This window comes from Hyperolius riggenbachi, chromosome 6 (assembly GCF_040937935.1).
Source record: "Hyperolius riggenbachi isolate aHypRig1 chromosome 6, aHypRig1.pri, whole genome shotgun sequence".
In the NCBI taxonomy this organism is placed as follows: domain Eukaryota; kingdom Metazoa; phylum Chordata; class Amphibia; order Anura; family Hyperoliidae; genus Hyperolius; species Hyperolius riggenbachi.
In genome coordinates, this window is record NC_090651.1 from 85,722,031 (window position 1) to 85,737,765 (window position 15,735).

A 15,735-nucleotide genomic window follows, 5' to 3' on the forward strand; every position below is an offset into this window, starting at 1 on the left:
TTTCCCTGGGGCTGATTAGCAGGTGATTACCGGTAATCACTGCAAACTATATAAATATCCTCTGCCTCTAAAACCTTTAGCCATAGACCCTGAACAAGAATGCAGATCAGATGTTTCTAACTGAAGGCTGACAAGATTAGTTGCATGCTTGTTACAGGTGGGTGTTTCAGACACTACTGCAGCCAAAGAGATCAGCATGACTGTCAGGCAACTGATATTCTTTAAAAATCAATAAATACCGTATATACTCGCAAGCAAGCCAAATTTTTGACCCCCCAAAAGTTGGGGGGTCGGCTTGCTCGCGAGTCACGTTGGTCGGTGGTCGTAGGCCGCCGCTGCTATTAGCTTACCCTGCGGCTGCCGGCTTCCAATAGTCCCAGGGCATGTAAATATGTAAATAGATCACAGCAGCTCGCTCCACGGCGGCTGCTGTGTGATGACAGGATTGGAAGCTGCAGGCAGAGCGGTTTCCATAGTAACGGCGATACACATCGCCGTTACAGGAAGCCGCTCTCCCTACAGCTTCCTGTCATCACACAGCAGCCGCCGTGGAGTGAGCTGCTGTGATCTATTTACATTCCCGGGAGACGGAGAGGGGACTATTGGAAGCCGGCAGCCGCAGGGTAAGCTTATAGCAGCGGCGGGGGGACGGGGGTTGCTTGAGGTGGGGGGCACTATACTAGCTAAGGGGGGCACTATACTAGCTATGGGGGCACTATACTAGCTATACTGGGCACTTAACTAGCTATGGGGGGCACTAAACTAGCTGTAATGGGGCACTATACTAGCTATATGGGGGCACTATACTTGCTATATGGGGGCACTATACTTGCTATACTGGGCACTATACTAGCTATGGGGGGCACTAAACTAGCTATAATGGGGCACTATACTAGCTATGGGGGGCACTATACTAGCTATACTGGGGCACTATACTGACTATACTGGGCAATATACTAGCTATACTGGGGCACTATAATAGCTATACAGGGCACTATACTAGCTATACTGGGCACTATACTAGCTATGGGGGGCACTATACTAGCTATACTGGGCAATATACTAGCTATGGGAGGCACTATACTAGCTATACTGGGCAATATACTAGCTATACTGGGGCACTATACTAGCTATACTGAGCACTATACTAGCTATACTGAGCACTATACTAGCTATACTGGGCAATATACTAGCTATACTGGGACACTATACTAGCTATACTGGGGCACTATAATAGCTATACAGGGCACTATAATAGCTATACTGGGCACTATACAAGCTATGGGGGGCACTATACTAGCTATACTTGTGCACTATACTAGCTATACCGAGCACTATACTAGCTATACTGGGCAATATACTAGCTATACTGGGGCACTATACTAGCTATACTGAGCACTATACTAGCTATACTGGGCAATATACTAGCTATACTGGGCAATATACTAGCTATACTGGGGCACTATAATAGCTATACAGGGCACTATACTAGCTATACTGAGCACTATACTTGCTATACTGGGCAATATACTAGCTATACTGGGGCACTATACTAGCTATACTGAGCACTATACTAGCTATACTGGGGCACTATACTAGCTATACTGGGGCACTATACTAGCTATACTGGGGCACTATACTAGCTATACTGGGCACTATACTAGCTATACAGGGCACTATACTAGCTATACTGGGGCACTATACTGGCTATACTGAGCACTATACTGAGCACTATACTAGCTATACTGGGCAATATACTAGCTATACTGGGGCACTATACTAGCTATACTGGGCACTATATTAGCTATACTGGGCACTTCACTAGCTATACTGGGCACTACCTACCCATACTGGGCACTATACTAACTATACTGGGACACACTGGGGGGGATCACACGGCCAGCATTTCCTACCCCCAGGCTTATATGAGGGTCAATCATTTTTTCCTGGTTTTTCAGGAAAAAGTTGTGGGGTCGGCTTATATGCGGGTCGGCTTGCTTGCGAGTATATACGGTATATCTTGTCTAAAGCTCTTAACAATCTTACTTGATGGGTGAGGGGTATTCCAGGGGAGCAGGTGGAATCCAGAATCTTTGGGGGTTATCGTGTATCTTTTAAACTGATCTCAGGCAAATCTTGGAGGGAATCTCAACTCAAATTAATACATAGAGCAAAGTACGCCTTCAACATTAAATATCGTAAACCTCCCCCTCACTATTCGCCAGTTTGCCCAAAGTTACTCGTCCCCAGGCAGATCTTTTTCATTGTCTATGGTCATGCCCCATAATCTTTGTGTTTTGGGAAAAAAGTAGCAAACTATATTGAATCAGTGTGTAAGTACAAACCTGAGATCAACCCTTTATTCTTGTTTCATTATGTTCCCCCAAAACCATCAGTTTCTGATACGCAACAAAAGATAGATAATTCTCCAAGTAAATTAACCCACCTCATAATGTTGGCTGCTCGTAAAGTCATATTTAACAAATGAATTTATCCCAGTGCCCCTTCAATATGGGAGGTAAAAGAAGAGCTGCTTCATCTCTTTAGACAAGATAAACTGGAGGCTTTGATACATAAAGACAAGAAAACCAAAAACATTTTTAAAACCTGGAAATACTTTATTTTGATATCCTTCTCTAAGAAGGAGGTAGATGAAGTAATGACTCCCTTTACAGACACCAAATGGTATTTGACTGAAAAATTGACAGGCACACTTGGAAAATTAGAAGTACTGTGACATTAGCTTACAGAGAAACTCCGACCAAGAATTGAACTTTATCCCAATCAGTAGCTGATACCCCCTTTTACATGAGAAATCTATTCTTTTTCACAAACAGACCATCAGGGGGCGCTGTATGGCTGATATTGTGGTGAAACCCCTCCCACAAGAAACTCTTGAGTACTCCTGGCAGTTTCCTGCCTGTGAACCTTGCTGCATTGTGGGAAATAGCTGTTTACAGCTGTTTTCAACTGCCCAAAAGGCATGCAGCAGCTACATCACCTGCCAACAGTAAAAATGTCACCATGTAATAAATGTCAGAATGTAAATCAGGGATTTAAAAGAATTTACAATGGGCAAACACTGACTAAATCATTTATACATAATTATTGTAAAAACAAAGCACTTTTTTATTACATTATTTTCACTGGAGTTCCTCGTTAAGTTAAGATTAATAACCAGAGATGACTTTAGGGAGTGGGTGGGGGAGGAAGGGGGAATACAAAATGTTTTCTTGTTATTAAGCAGGGCTGTGGAGTTGGTACAAAAATCCACCGCCTCGACTCCGACTCCTCTAATTTGCATATTACAATCTTGTTGATTGAAAGTATGTAACATGAAATTCGTCTCTTAACTGCCAACGCTTAGGAATTTTAAAAGACAACTGAAGTGAGAAGGATATGGAGACTGCCATATTTATTCCCTTTAGTCATAGACTAAAACTAGTCCTTGGTAAGAGTACTTGTAAAAGGTACAGGCCGGAACAAAGAACATCTATCAGGCCCTAGGCAATGTAACTGTGGGTACATGTAAGAGTGATGTGCAGGTACTCTGCAGGGGAATAAGGAGATTCTTCCTCTATTACACATTCTTCATGCACAATCTGAACCAGGTTTATGGGTGATAGACAACTCCTCTGTGTTCAATGTGCACATCATTCTCATTGGATTCCCTGCAGCTCTGTGGAGAGTGCATATGTAGAGTATAGTACTACTGTGTAACAAAGTAAACCTGAGACAGATGAAATTAAAGTTTTATACATACCTGGGGCTTCCTCCAGCCCCCTTCAGGCTAATCAGTCCCTCACTGTCCTCCTCTGCCACCTGGATCTTCTGCTATGAGTCCAGGTACTTGAGCCAGCACTGTTGCGCAGGTGCAGAACGCTCCTGGCTGTGGAAGCAGCATGTGGTCGGACTGCGACTGGCTGAATTACCAGGACTCCTAGCAGAAGATCCAGGTGGTGGAGGTGGACAGCGAGGGACTGATTAGCCTGAAGGGGGCTGGAAGAAGACCCAGGTATGTATAAAACTTTTCTTTTCATCCGTCTCAGATACCCTTTAATTTGTAGTCACCAAACCAAATTTAAACATATCAAATTATTTGATTTCATGAGCAGAGTGCGTACATTTGCATAAATCAGAATCAACGCACAATTATTTCCATCTCATTGACCATCTCTATTAGTGACACGGCTACACATCAGGCTTTATACTTACAGCATAGATGTTATTTCGTATATATGTTACTGCCAAAGCCAGAAATGGCCGGCCGTTTCTAGAACTGGCCGATTTGCCGTCGGCCAAAGTCCAAAATGTTGGAAATTTCTGACATTGGCTGGCCAGTTCTAGAAACGGCCAAAGTCCAAAACGCACAAATCCCAGGACATCCCGGGTCGTGTCCAGCACCATGAATGGCACTCGGAACTTCCTCTCTGCTCTGAAAGAAACACAACAGCATAAGAACCTTTCATGAGGCCCCCGCCTCCCTGCACGCTGGAAGAGAGAATCAATCTCTCCTTCCAGTGTCGTGACCGACAGGTCAGAAAAGTGAAAGTGAGCCAGTGCGGGCCACAGGAGCGGCGGTTTTGGTGGCTACCTGCTCCGCGCAGCCCCCCAGATGAGGTAGCCTAATTTTTTTTATTATTATTTTATGAGCCCACCTAGGGCTCTCTTTAAAGAAAAACATTCTTTGTTACAGCTGATACCAATCCTGCAATACATCTGCTGTGTGTTTACTTCCTGCTTTCATGGAAGCAGACATATGTTTACCATCCTGTGCTTTCAAATTTCGCTGCTCTGCTGTGGCAGTCAGGTGACAGATCAAATTATAACTTGTGATTATACCCAGATGAATGGGAATTAACAGGCTAAACTCTCTAAATACATGTGGGTTGCATTTTCTCTATGTTTTCCTTCTGTCCCCTGCAAGAGTTCAGGTCCACTTTTCATAAGGCCGCAGGGAGCGGTGAATTGCTGGGGATCAGCCGGTGTTCCGACGAGATAGCGAATTCAGCGGAGGAACCAGCCCTGGGTCCATCATGCAGGAGATAGAGATAGAGAAAGCAGCTGCAGCCCAAGACCCAGCCGGCCGCATGAAAAGAAGCCCTGGGGTGAGGACGCAGGGAGAGGAGGCGGAATCAGATGGCAGCGGGAAGAGGAGGAGGAGGTACCTTGCGGAGGCATGGCAGCGGTACAAGCCTGGGACCTGTCCCTCATGGGACAGCGGGGAGAACGGAGTCTGACAGCGCAGCGAGACCTGAGCAGCGCGGGGAGAACTGACAGTGCAGCGAGACCTGAGCAGCGCGAGGAGAACTGACAGCAGCAAGACCTGAGCAGTGCAGGCAGAACTGACAGCGCAGCAAGACCTGAGCAGCGCGGGGAGAACTGACAGCGCAGCGAGACCTGAGCATATGGGGAGAACTGAGCGGGGAAACTTGCAGAGCGGTGAGCTTCGAGACTTGGCCGGCCACATTTAGTTACAACGCGTTCTGGCCGGCCAAAGTGCGAAATGGAGGATCATTTCGCATATTGGCCGAATCAGCCGGCCACTTCGCGTTGTGACCGGCCAGAACCCGAAATGGCCAGACTTCGGGTTCTGGCCGTAACATATATAAGAGATTCCTGTGTACACATCATATATACAGTCACAATCAGATATGTATATCTGACTTTACAAATACGGGGACTGCTTTATTGAAGCAGCACAAGTAACTAATTTTGATTGGTTTATTTCATTTTTGTGGACTAAGCACAGCTATTACTGTATGTATAAATTATTTATGATGACTATTATCTGAGAAATAGAACATTTTATCATATTTTCTATTGTAATTACAGTTTAAATTCATTAGGAGTCGGAGTCAGTGCATTTTTTCCCAACTCCGACTCCACAGCCCTTTTATTAAGGTTTGGTTTTAGATAATGAGAGAGACTGTGGACCTATATGATTGTATGTCTATAAAGTTGTATATCGGAACCACGGTACTGAATGTCTATCCTTTTTGGATATCATTACCTTTTGTAAATGTTATGGGTGAAAAATTTTGAAAAGCCAATAAAATGTGTTGTAAAAAAAAATCAATAAATATGACGGCCTCCATACACTCTAGCTTCAGAATGCCTTTAAAGTTCCTAAAGGACCCTTTTTGTACTAAGTTACAAACACACCTTTGCAAAGGCAGTTAGTTTTTTTTTTTTCTTTGTTTGTTTTTTGCTACATTCTTATTATGTAATGACAACAGAAAACAAAGGATACATTATAAATAGTGTTTATTTACAGTATATTAAATAATGATGTCACCAAAACATTCTGTAGTTCCTGCATATGTAGAGCTTGTTGTTCCTGCATCTGTAGATCTTGTGGTTCCTGCATCTGTAGATCTTGTGGTTCCTGCATCTGTAGATCTTGTGGTTCCTGCATCTGTAGATCTTGTGGTTCCGCATCTGTAGATCTTGTACTTCCTGCATCTGTATATCTTGTGGTTCCTGCATCTGTATATCTTGTGGTTCCTGCATCTGTAGATCTTGTGGTTCCTGCTTCTGTAGATCTTGTGGTTCCTGCTTCTGTAGATCTTGTGGTTCCGCATCTGTAGATCTTGTACTTCCTGCATCTGTAGATCTTGTGGTTCCGGCATCTGTAGATCTTGTAGTCCCTGCATGTGTAGATCTTGTGGTTCCTACTTCCTACATCTGTAGATCTTGTGGTTTCTGCATCTGTAGATCTTGTGGTTCCTGCATCTGTAGATCTTGTAGTCCCTGCATGTATAGATCTTGTGGTTCCTGCATCTGTAGATCTTGTGGTTCCGGCATCTGTAGATCTTGTAGTCCCTGCATGTGTAGATCTTGTGGTTCCTACTTCCTACATCTGTAGATCTTGTGGTTCCGCATCTGTATATCTTGTACTTTCTGCATCTGTAGATCTTGTGGTTCCTGCATCTGTAGATCTTGTGGTTCCTGCATCTGTAGATCTTGTAGTCCCTGCATGTGTAGATCTTGTGGTTCCTGCTTCTGTAGATCTTGTGGTTCCGCATCTGTAGATCTTGTGGTTCCGGCATCTGTAGATCTTGTAGTCCCTGCATGTGTAGATCTTGTGGTTCCTACATCTGTAGATCTTGTGGTTCCTACATCTGTAGATCTTGTGGTTTCTGCATCTGTAGATCTTGTGGTTCCTGCATCTGTAGATCTTGTAGTCCCTGCATGTATAGATCTTGTGGTTTCTGCATGTGTAGATCTTGTAGTCCCTGCATCTGTAGATCTTGTAGTCCCTGCATGTGTAGATCTTGTGGTTTATGCATCTGTAGATCTTGTAGTCCCTGCATGTATAGATCTTGTGGTTTCTGCATGTGTAGATCTTGTAGTCCCTGCATGTATAGATCTTGTGGTTTCTGCATGTGTAGATCTTGTAGTCCCTGCATGTATAGATCTTGTGGTTTATGCATCTGTAGATTTTGTAGTTTCTGCATCTGTAGATCTTGTAGTTTCTGCATCTGTAGATCTTGTTGGCTTCAGCAGGGCAGCTATGTTTTCTGAAAAGTAAGCTCACCAATCACATTATTACACTGCATCACTTTACCTGTTTATATATTTTATTCTCAGTAAAGCTATTTTTTATAAGCTAATGCAAAAATGCAGAGTCCTCTAGTTCAATCAATTGGCCAAAAATGATACAGTGTAAAAAGAGGTGTCCCTGTTAATCCTCCTGTGCTGTCAGCCCTTTATAGATTACATGAGGCTTCCAGTGGCATTGAAAGAAATTACTGTCAGGAAGCCACTTGTGTGCAGTAAAATGTCTCCCATCAGGACCAGCACAAGTGGGATATGACAGTGTGTGATATACATGATGACCCCATAGTGGGACAGGGAGAGATACTCCAAGTATAAGGTTGCATTGGGTCGTCTATAAACAAGGGTAAGCGTAATGTTGGGGCCATGAATGGAATCTATGTGTGTGCTGAGTGATTGATCAGTGGCTGTAACAAGGAACAAGGAAGTGGTGTAGTAAATGCTGCAAGTAACTTAAAGAGAACCTGAGGTGGGATTTAATTATTATTAAATTATTATATCCGCTGATAGGAGGGAAGTGACGCGGGCGCGGCGCACAGGGGGGACATGGAGGCACACCAAGGGGCAACGGAGGCTGGTCTTAGTGTGCACAACCAGCCTCTGTGCCCCAGTAACATAATTAAATCCCACCTCAGGTTCTCTTTAAACATTTTTGGCCAAAAGATCTTAAGCCTGCCACCAACGCCAAGGTAGACTCTTCTTGGGCAGGACCTACACTACACTATGCTACCCTAACCTAATAGATGCTAGTCATCTCTCACCTCATATGTGCCTCTGTGAGTTTAAAGTGAACATGAACTCCAGAAGTCTGTTTTTTGTTCAAGTAAAAGATAATACTATTAATTTAATAAAAAGTAGATTCTCGTCTGATGCAGGATTAGCTATGTGCCATTACTATGTCTCTGTGATGCTCCGTTCCTGAAATATTCCCTTTTCCTCTGTGAAGGCCTGCAGCAAATCTACATTAAGGAAATGGGATATCAAAGGAATGGGACTTCACAGAGATAAAGGTACGTAGTTAATTATGTTTTATAGGAAAATAGCCTATCTTACTTTGTCTGTTTGATGCCCCATTTTTAAGGTATCCCCACTTACTCCCGGTAGGCTAGCAGGAAGTGGGAATATCTGCAGAATGGGACTTCACAGACACTAAACAAAGTAATCATGCTTCAGAGGAGAATGTACAAATACCTTTGTTAATTAGACGTCCAGAGTTTAGGTACACTTTAAGCTTCACCTAACCCTACATTTCATAACCTGTGTTCTCTAACCTATCACTACAGTCACTGAGAGCCTGTCTAACCTGCATGCTGCGCCCTATCACTACACTCACTGAGCATCTGTCTAACCCTACATCTAACCTGCATGCTCTACCCTATCACTACACTCAATGAGTCACTCTAATACCATCAGGTCTATGTATTAAAGTCAGTGTCAGTTCGTATGTCCGTCTTTGTTAAAGTGGGCAAACATTATTAGAGATTTTTAATAATTCAGACATTTTACAGCACAGTATAAATAAAATTGAATAACACGTAAGTCAGTCCCCCCAAAAATGTCAAATCATTTTTGGATTGGCATATCGCCCAAACATGAATTTAGAAATGCTTTCCCTCTCTTGATTAGACAGGGGTGCAGGGGTCACCCACCAGTAATCTGCAGCCACATTGCTGCATTGAGAGGTGCAAGATTAGTGACATGTAATTTGGAAATTAGGGTAGATGAAATATTTTGGTGCAAGATTTTAATCGGGTAAAGGTTAAACATCAGGGGGATACTGATCTTTTATCTGAACCACAAAAAAATCTAATAGTGTATGCCCAGCTTTATTGTGTGTCTTTCAGTCTACTCCTTTGTGTCAGTCCTAACATCATAAATATAACAAAAAAAGACAAAAGAAAAAAACAAAGAATGTTTGTATAAGGTGGGGGTTGTATAAGGTGTTTTGTTTTGTTTTTGTTTTTTTTACATTTAAAACTTTTTTTTTTTTTTTTTTTTTTTGGAGGGGGAAAGGGGGGAGAGCTAAACAAAAGAAGAAGTGAAAATAGAAAGGTCATTGTCCTGAGTTGGTAGGATTATACTCACCGCTCCTGAGTTGGGGGATTATTATACTCACTGCTCCTGAGTTGGGGGGATTATACTTACCACTCCTGAGTTGGGGGGATTATACTTACCTCTTTTGAGATGGTTAGGGTGGTTAAAGAGGGGCCAGATGCTTTGTAAGCTTGGCTAGATGTTTGCGGTGTGGAAGCAGAGGGCATTGGCATGCTGGATTGGTTCCTATGCTTTATATGCTCAGCTGGATGTTTGCAGCATGGAAGCAGAGGCCATTGGCATGCTGGATTGGTTCCTATGCTTTATATGCTCAGCTGGATGTTTGCGGTGTGGAAGCAGAGGCCATTGGCATGCTGGATTGGTTCCTATGCTTTATATGCTCAGCTGGATGTTTGCAGCATGGAAGCAGAGGCCATTGGCATGCTGGATTGGTTCCTATGCTTTATATGCTCAGCTGGATGTTTGCGGTGTGGAAGCAGAGGCCATTGGCATGCTGGATTGGTTCCTATGCTTTATATGCTCAGCTGGATGTTTGCAGCATGGAAGCAGAGGGCATTGGCATGCTGGATTGGTTCCTATGCTTTATATGCTCCGCTGGATGTTTACAGCATGGAAGCAGAGGCCATTGGCATGCTGGATTGGTTCCTATGCTTTATATGCTCAGCTGGATGTTTGCAGCATGGAAGCAGAGGGCATTGGCATGCTGGATTGGTTCCTATGCTTTATATGCTCAGCTGGATGTTTGCAGCGTTGAAGCAGAGGCCATTGGCATGCTTGATTGGTTCCTATGCTTTATATGCTCAGCTAGATGTTTGCAGTGTGGAAGCAGAGGGCATGGGCATGCTGGAGTGGTTGTGATGCTTTATAAGCCATCTAGATGTTTGCAGTGTGGAAGCAGAGGGCATTGGCATGTTGGATTGGTTCAGATGCTTTATAGGATCAGCTGAATGTTTGCAGCTTGGAGGCAGAGGGCGTGGCTAGAGATGGATGGAAAACCTTCCTTGCATTCAAATTATCACTCACCCAGGATCATGACATTACTAGACATTTATAATCATTTACAGATTTGATGGTTTAAAAACTAAATAAAACAAAAATATATTAATATTTAAAATATTAACAAACAAAACCCCCGTCAGCTAATTAATTAGCAGCTAGTGGCTTTCATTTGGTAATTTCTGGGTGAGCAGAGAATCACATGTAAGGAAACCTTTCAGCTACTACTTACATGGCAGGTTGTTATGTTATTGCTGAGATGCTGGGCTTTGCAGATCCAGGCTGGAAAGAGAATTAGTGGTGGCTGGAGTGGTGGGAGGCAGGCAGAGGTTGGTAATGCAGAATCCACTTCTGCTTCATGTCTTCCAGTTGAAAGGCCTCCTCAAGGGTGGTTGTGCTCTGACTATCTTGGAATCCTTGGGAAATTCTGTGATCTTCCTGTTAATGAAGCACTGCAGCAGATGTGGTCTCATGCGCTCCCTGTTGTAAACACACTCCGTGCTTCCATCTTCTGCCAACAGTTCATAGACGTTTGCGATGGCATGCAGGACACAAGCATTGGCATCAATGATAGTGTATGCCTGTTGGTCTACCTGTAGATACTCCATGTTCTTCATTGGTTCTTCCACATAGCTCTTGTAGCTGTCTTCAATCTGCTGGATAGCCATGTCTCCAAAAACCCAGGTAGAAACACTGTCGGCTACCAGCACCGTTGTTCCATCGCATGCTGTGACAAAGGCATGTTGATGTTGAAGGTCCATATGAATCTGAACTGTTGGCTTTCTTGTTGGTTTGACATCGTAGTCCACTGCTCTTATGCGAGGAAGACCAGTTGCATCTTGAAACTGTCGCTTCAGCAGTTTCACAGCAGCCTTCACCACCTGCCTACGGACCTTCCCAGTGCCTTCCAGGTCCTTCTTGTCATCCATGGTCAGCCCCAGGTCTGGCAGCCAGAGTTCTGGATCCCTCTGGTTCCTTCTCTTCACCCTCTGCTTCCTTCTCTTCACCCTCTGCTCTTCTGCCTCGGCCTGGCTGCTGTCAGCTGGCTCACCTCTGCTCCTCTTCTTCCCCTTCCTCGGTGTTCCCCTAACATGGCTTGGCTCCGGTCTCATCATCCTGTTGCCCTATTTAGCCTCTGTCACTGTCCTCGGGTCTCCTTCTTACCAAAAGTCTTCTTTTTAATAATAAAATCTGTCTAATTCAGCTGGAGAGTCTAAAGCTGCTGCAATTCAAAATGGCTGCCAGCTCTAGACTGACTTCCAACTGCCATAACTGCCATAACTGCCATGCCGCATGCAGGGAGCTCATGCCGATGATGTCATTCTGTAGCAGAACTGAATCCTCTGAGGTTATTGCTCAGTTGGGAGATGGCTCTTCTGTCCAAATATTCATTTCTTACATTTCTCTACTGTTTACAAGCTAGTAACATCTTTTTAACCATTTTTGTTAATTACGTTCTAATTTCTGATATTATTTTAATAAATGTAAGTGAAAAAAGCATAGCTGTTATCTTTTTTTTTTTTTTTTTTTTTTTTTGTCATTTAGTAGGTAAATGCTTGTGAATTGATCACACTTCATATATAAATCGTATTCAGTTAGTACCTCATTGATAATAAATATACATTTTAGTCTAATTTTGTATCTTACAGCAGAACTCATCTATACCACTGAACATTAACCTTAAGCTCCCTCTCACCATTTATGGGCATAAATTGCAGCATTTACAGGTAGAATGGCTGTCATGTGACCACTGGGGAGCCGCTACTAGCCAAGGCCAGGTGCCAAGTCAGTCCAGGGCATTCATGCCAAACTATTAAATTCATGAATAAAAAAATAAAACAAGGTTTGGTTCACACATATAAAGGTGTCCAGTCCTGTCCGTTTGGGCAGTTTGCATCAGTTTTTTCTGTGTTTCTATGGCTGTGTTCACACATCAATCTGTACATTTCCGGTTAAGGGCCCGTTTCCACTTTGAAGTGATGTAGTCACGTCACTTCCGCATAGCTCCCAACTGTCCCTCTTTCCTCCTCATTTGTCCCTTTTTCAGGACTTTCTCCCTCTTTCTATGTAAATATATAGATTTCTCTACTAAAATGTGTTTGATTGACATCCTTTAAATTGATATATAACTAATTTTAAAATGTTACTATGAAGAAAAAATGAGCCAGGACAGAAAGGACCAGTGTGGTTTGAATTATAAAACAGCATATTTTTCTTATAAAAATCTTTATGGTATGCGTGACTAGGGGCGTGATCAGAGGTGTGGCAGGGGCATGGCTTAAAGTGAACCTTAAGTCTGCCCAAAAAAATGAGATGAACTCACCTGGGCGTCCCTCAGCCCCCTGCAGCCGATCGGTGCCCTCGCAGCTCTGCTCCGATGGTCCAGGTCCCGCCTTATGCTCGGGTTTCCTGGCCGCAATAGCAGCATAGGGGCGATATACACTTTAAGTGTCCCTCTTTCTCATCTCAAATAGTTGGAAGGTATGCTTCCGCATCTCCTGATGTGCAAGTGACTGGAGGAGAGGGGATGCGGATACAGCCGTGGGACAATCTGCAGCATGCTGTATATTCTGGGATCGCTCCACATAACCAGCATGCAATGGAAACTGTTACATTGGCATGCATTGGTTACAGTTCAGCCGCGGTGCAATGTGACTATGTAGCTGCATCGCACCACGTACAGTGGAAACAGGACCTAAGTCCTGTCAATTTTGTATTAATATTAGTTTTTTTATTGTTGTGTTTACACATAAAAGATATACAGTTCCAATCCGTAAAACTGATAGAAAACTGATCCAAAATTGACAGGACAGGCCTGGACCGGACCGGAAGTTTGCAGATTTATGTGTGAACCAAGCCTTAACTTATTAGGCTTGAAAACAAATATGTCTCCCCAGCCAGCAGCAAGGTATGTGGGTATACAGCCCACCAACTAGCCAGTTTAGACAGTGTTCAACCCATACATATATCAAGCAATGCACTTGACAAGACAAATAACATTTATATTGAGCTTTTCTCCTGGCGGACTCAAAGCTCCGGAGCTGCTGCAACTGGAACGCGCTCTATGGGCAATACCAGTGTGAAAGGAGAGCTGAAGTTAGAAGACTATGGAGGCTGCCATATTTATTACCTTTTACACAACACCAGCTGCCTGGCAGCCCTGCTAAATCTGCAAATCTATTTGGCTGCAGTAGTGTCTGAATGACACCGGAAACAAGCATGCAGCTAATCTTGTCAGATCTGACAATAAAGTCAGAAACATCTGATCTGCTGCATGCTTGTTCAGGGTCTATGGATAAAAGTATAAGAGGCAGAGGATCAGCAGGACAGCCAGGCAACTGGTATTGCATAACATGAAATATATATGGCAGCGTCTATATCCCTCTGAATTCAGTTGTCCTTTAAGCCTTCCCCAGTGCAGAGCAGAGAGGCACCACGCTGCGCTGGCTGCAGGAAGCTGGAGGATCCAATGCCTGGCTGGGATTTCCTTCTGCTGCTGTGACCCTGCATGTTTGTGAGCTTCTGCCACCCCTCCCCACTCCACAGCATTAGGTTCCTCATTGTTCCCCTCCACCTCTAAAGAGGCACCACAGCTCCCAGCAAGTCTCCCCCTCCCCTATAGGGGCACAACAGCTGGCAGTACCCTTCTCCTCCATAGAGGCACTACTGCTCCCAGCATGCTCATCCCCTTTCCCTCAATAAAGGGATCACAGCTCCCAGCAAGCCTCTCCATATAAGCAGCACGACTCCTGTCATGCTCCTCCCCTTCCATAGAGGCAACACAAGTCCCAGCATACCCCTCCTCTATATATTATTGGGTTATTCCGCAGAGCTGGCTGCTGGGCCCCCTTTTGGTTTTCCCCAATAGAATAGTGGACCCCCGGAGCTGCAGCAAAATATTCACAGCGGAGTGCAGCACTCACCTGTCCAGCTGGGGCGCCCATCTGTGTGTTAACGTCTCCATGCTTGCAGGCGCCTCATCTCCATGACCCAGCAGCACATTGGTGTGTACATGTCGCCAGGTCACGGAAATGAGGCACATGCAAGAATGAAGCAGACGGAGGGAGCCTGCCGGCCAGACAGGTGAGTGCGCTCCACTGCAAATGCTATACAGGGACACCAGGGGACCACTATTCACATTTAACCACTTCAGTCTATCTGGATGGATATAGCCGTCCAGATAGACTGTGCTGCTGCCGGGTGGGTGAGGAGAGCCCTCGTTGTTGGGGTTGGCCACAATTACTGGGGGAATACTCTTGTGGAAATATGACAAGGGGTCACCTCTGAAGAGGATTGCACCCTAAGGAGTGGAAGCACCCAGGGCTTGTCTAGATGTGAGCAGCCCCTATGATTGCAGGAGGTCCCAGACCTGTGGGCCCCCAGCTACTAACCTCCCCTTCCTCTGACACAGGGGACTATACTTCAAATCAGCGGTTTTGTGGCTATGCTTGTTATGGGTGTGAAGATCATGATGTCCACACTTGTTTTATGATCCTTGTGAGATGGGCCCCCAGGCTGGGAGGGGCATCAAGGGAGGAAAGGGAAGGGGCGTGAACATTAGGGGGGGAGGGGGGGGGCTCATCAAAGTTTCACCGGGTGGCCCCATGAATTGTAGTTACACCACTGGAGAGGCCAGTACATTTTTCCAGGGAGACCCCATGGTATTTAGCTATGCTGCTTGCTACATAAGTAATATTTTCCAGTGAAAGTTTAGTTTGATTGAATCCCTTCCATTTAATTCACTATTTTCCCTTTATGCTGTGTTTACACTGGGGGTAAATGCCGGAGTCATTAGGGCCCATTTTCCCTGGGGCTGATTAGCAGGTGATTCCCGGTAATCACTGCAAACTATATGGCAGTGATCTCACTGTGGCGATTACCTCTGATCGCGGGCAATATGCGATTATTAGCAATCACAAAACGTGCTACATGTAGCATTTTACCCCGATTCCAGAGCGATCACAATTAGAATGCTAAAAAAATGTTAATCACGATCCCTCAAAAATCGCGTGTACAGTGATTCTACTGCGATAATCACGGTAACATCACCAGCGCTAATCGCAAGCGTTTTTCAATTCTAAGTGAGAACGGGCCCTTAGAGACAGCGGCTCAGCGAGAGAGCCA

General features: G+C 44.4%; 1 protein-coding gene across 2 annotated transcripts in view; it reads left to right on the forward strand.

Annotated features, from left to right (window-relative positions):
- The window catches only part of LOC137520979 (tenascin-R-like), a 1,317,931-nt gene that overhangs the window by 895,104 nt on the left and 407,092 nt on the right, over nt 1-15,735 (forward strand). The window contains exon 17 of one of the 2 annotated variants that reach the window (XM_068239627.1): nt 10,981-11,374. The exons of the other annotated variant lie outside the window; for it this stretch is intronic. Coding sequence (XP_068095728.1) covers nt 10,981-11,210 — 230 coding nt within the window. The 3' untranslated portion in view covers nt 11,211-11,374. Of the gene's footprint in view, nt 1-10,980; nt 11,375-15,735 lie in introns of those variants that run through there. 2 annotated transcript variants of the gene reach the window in all.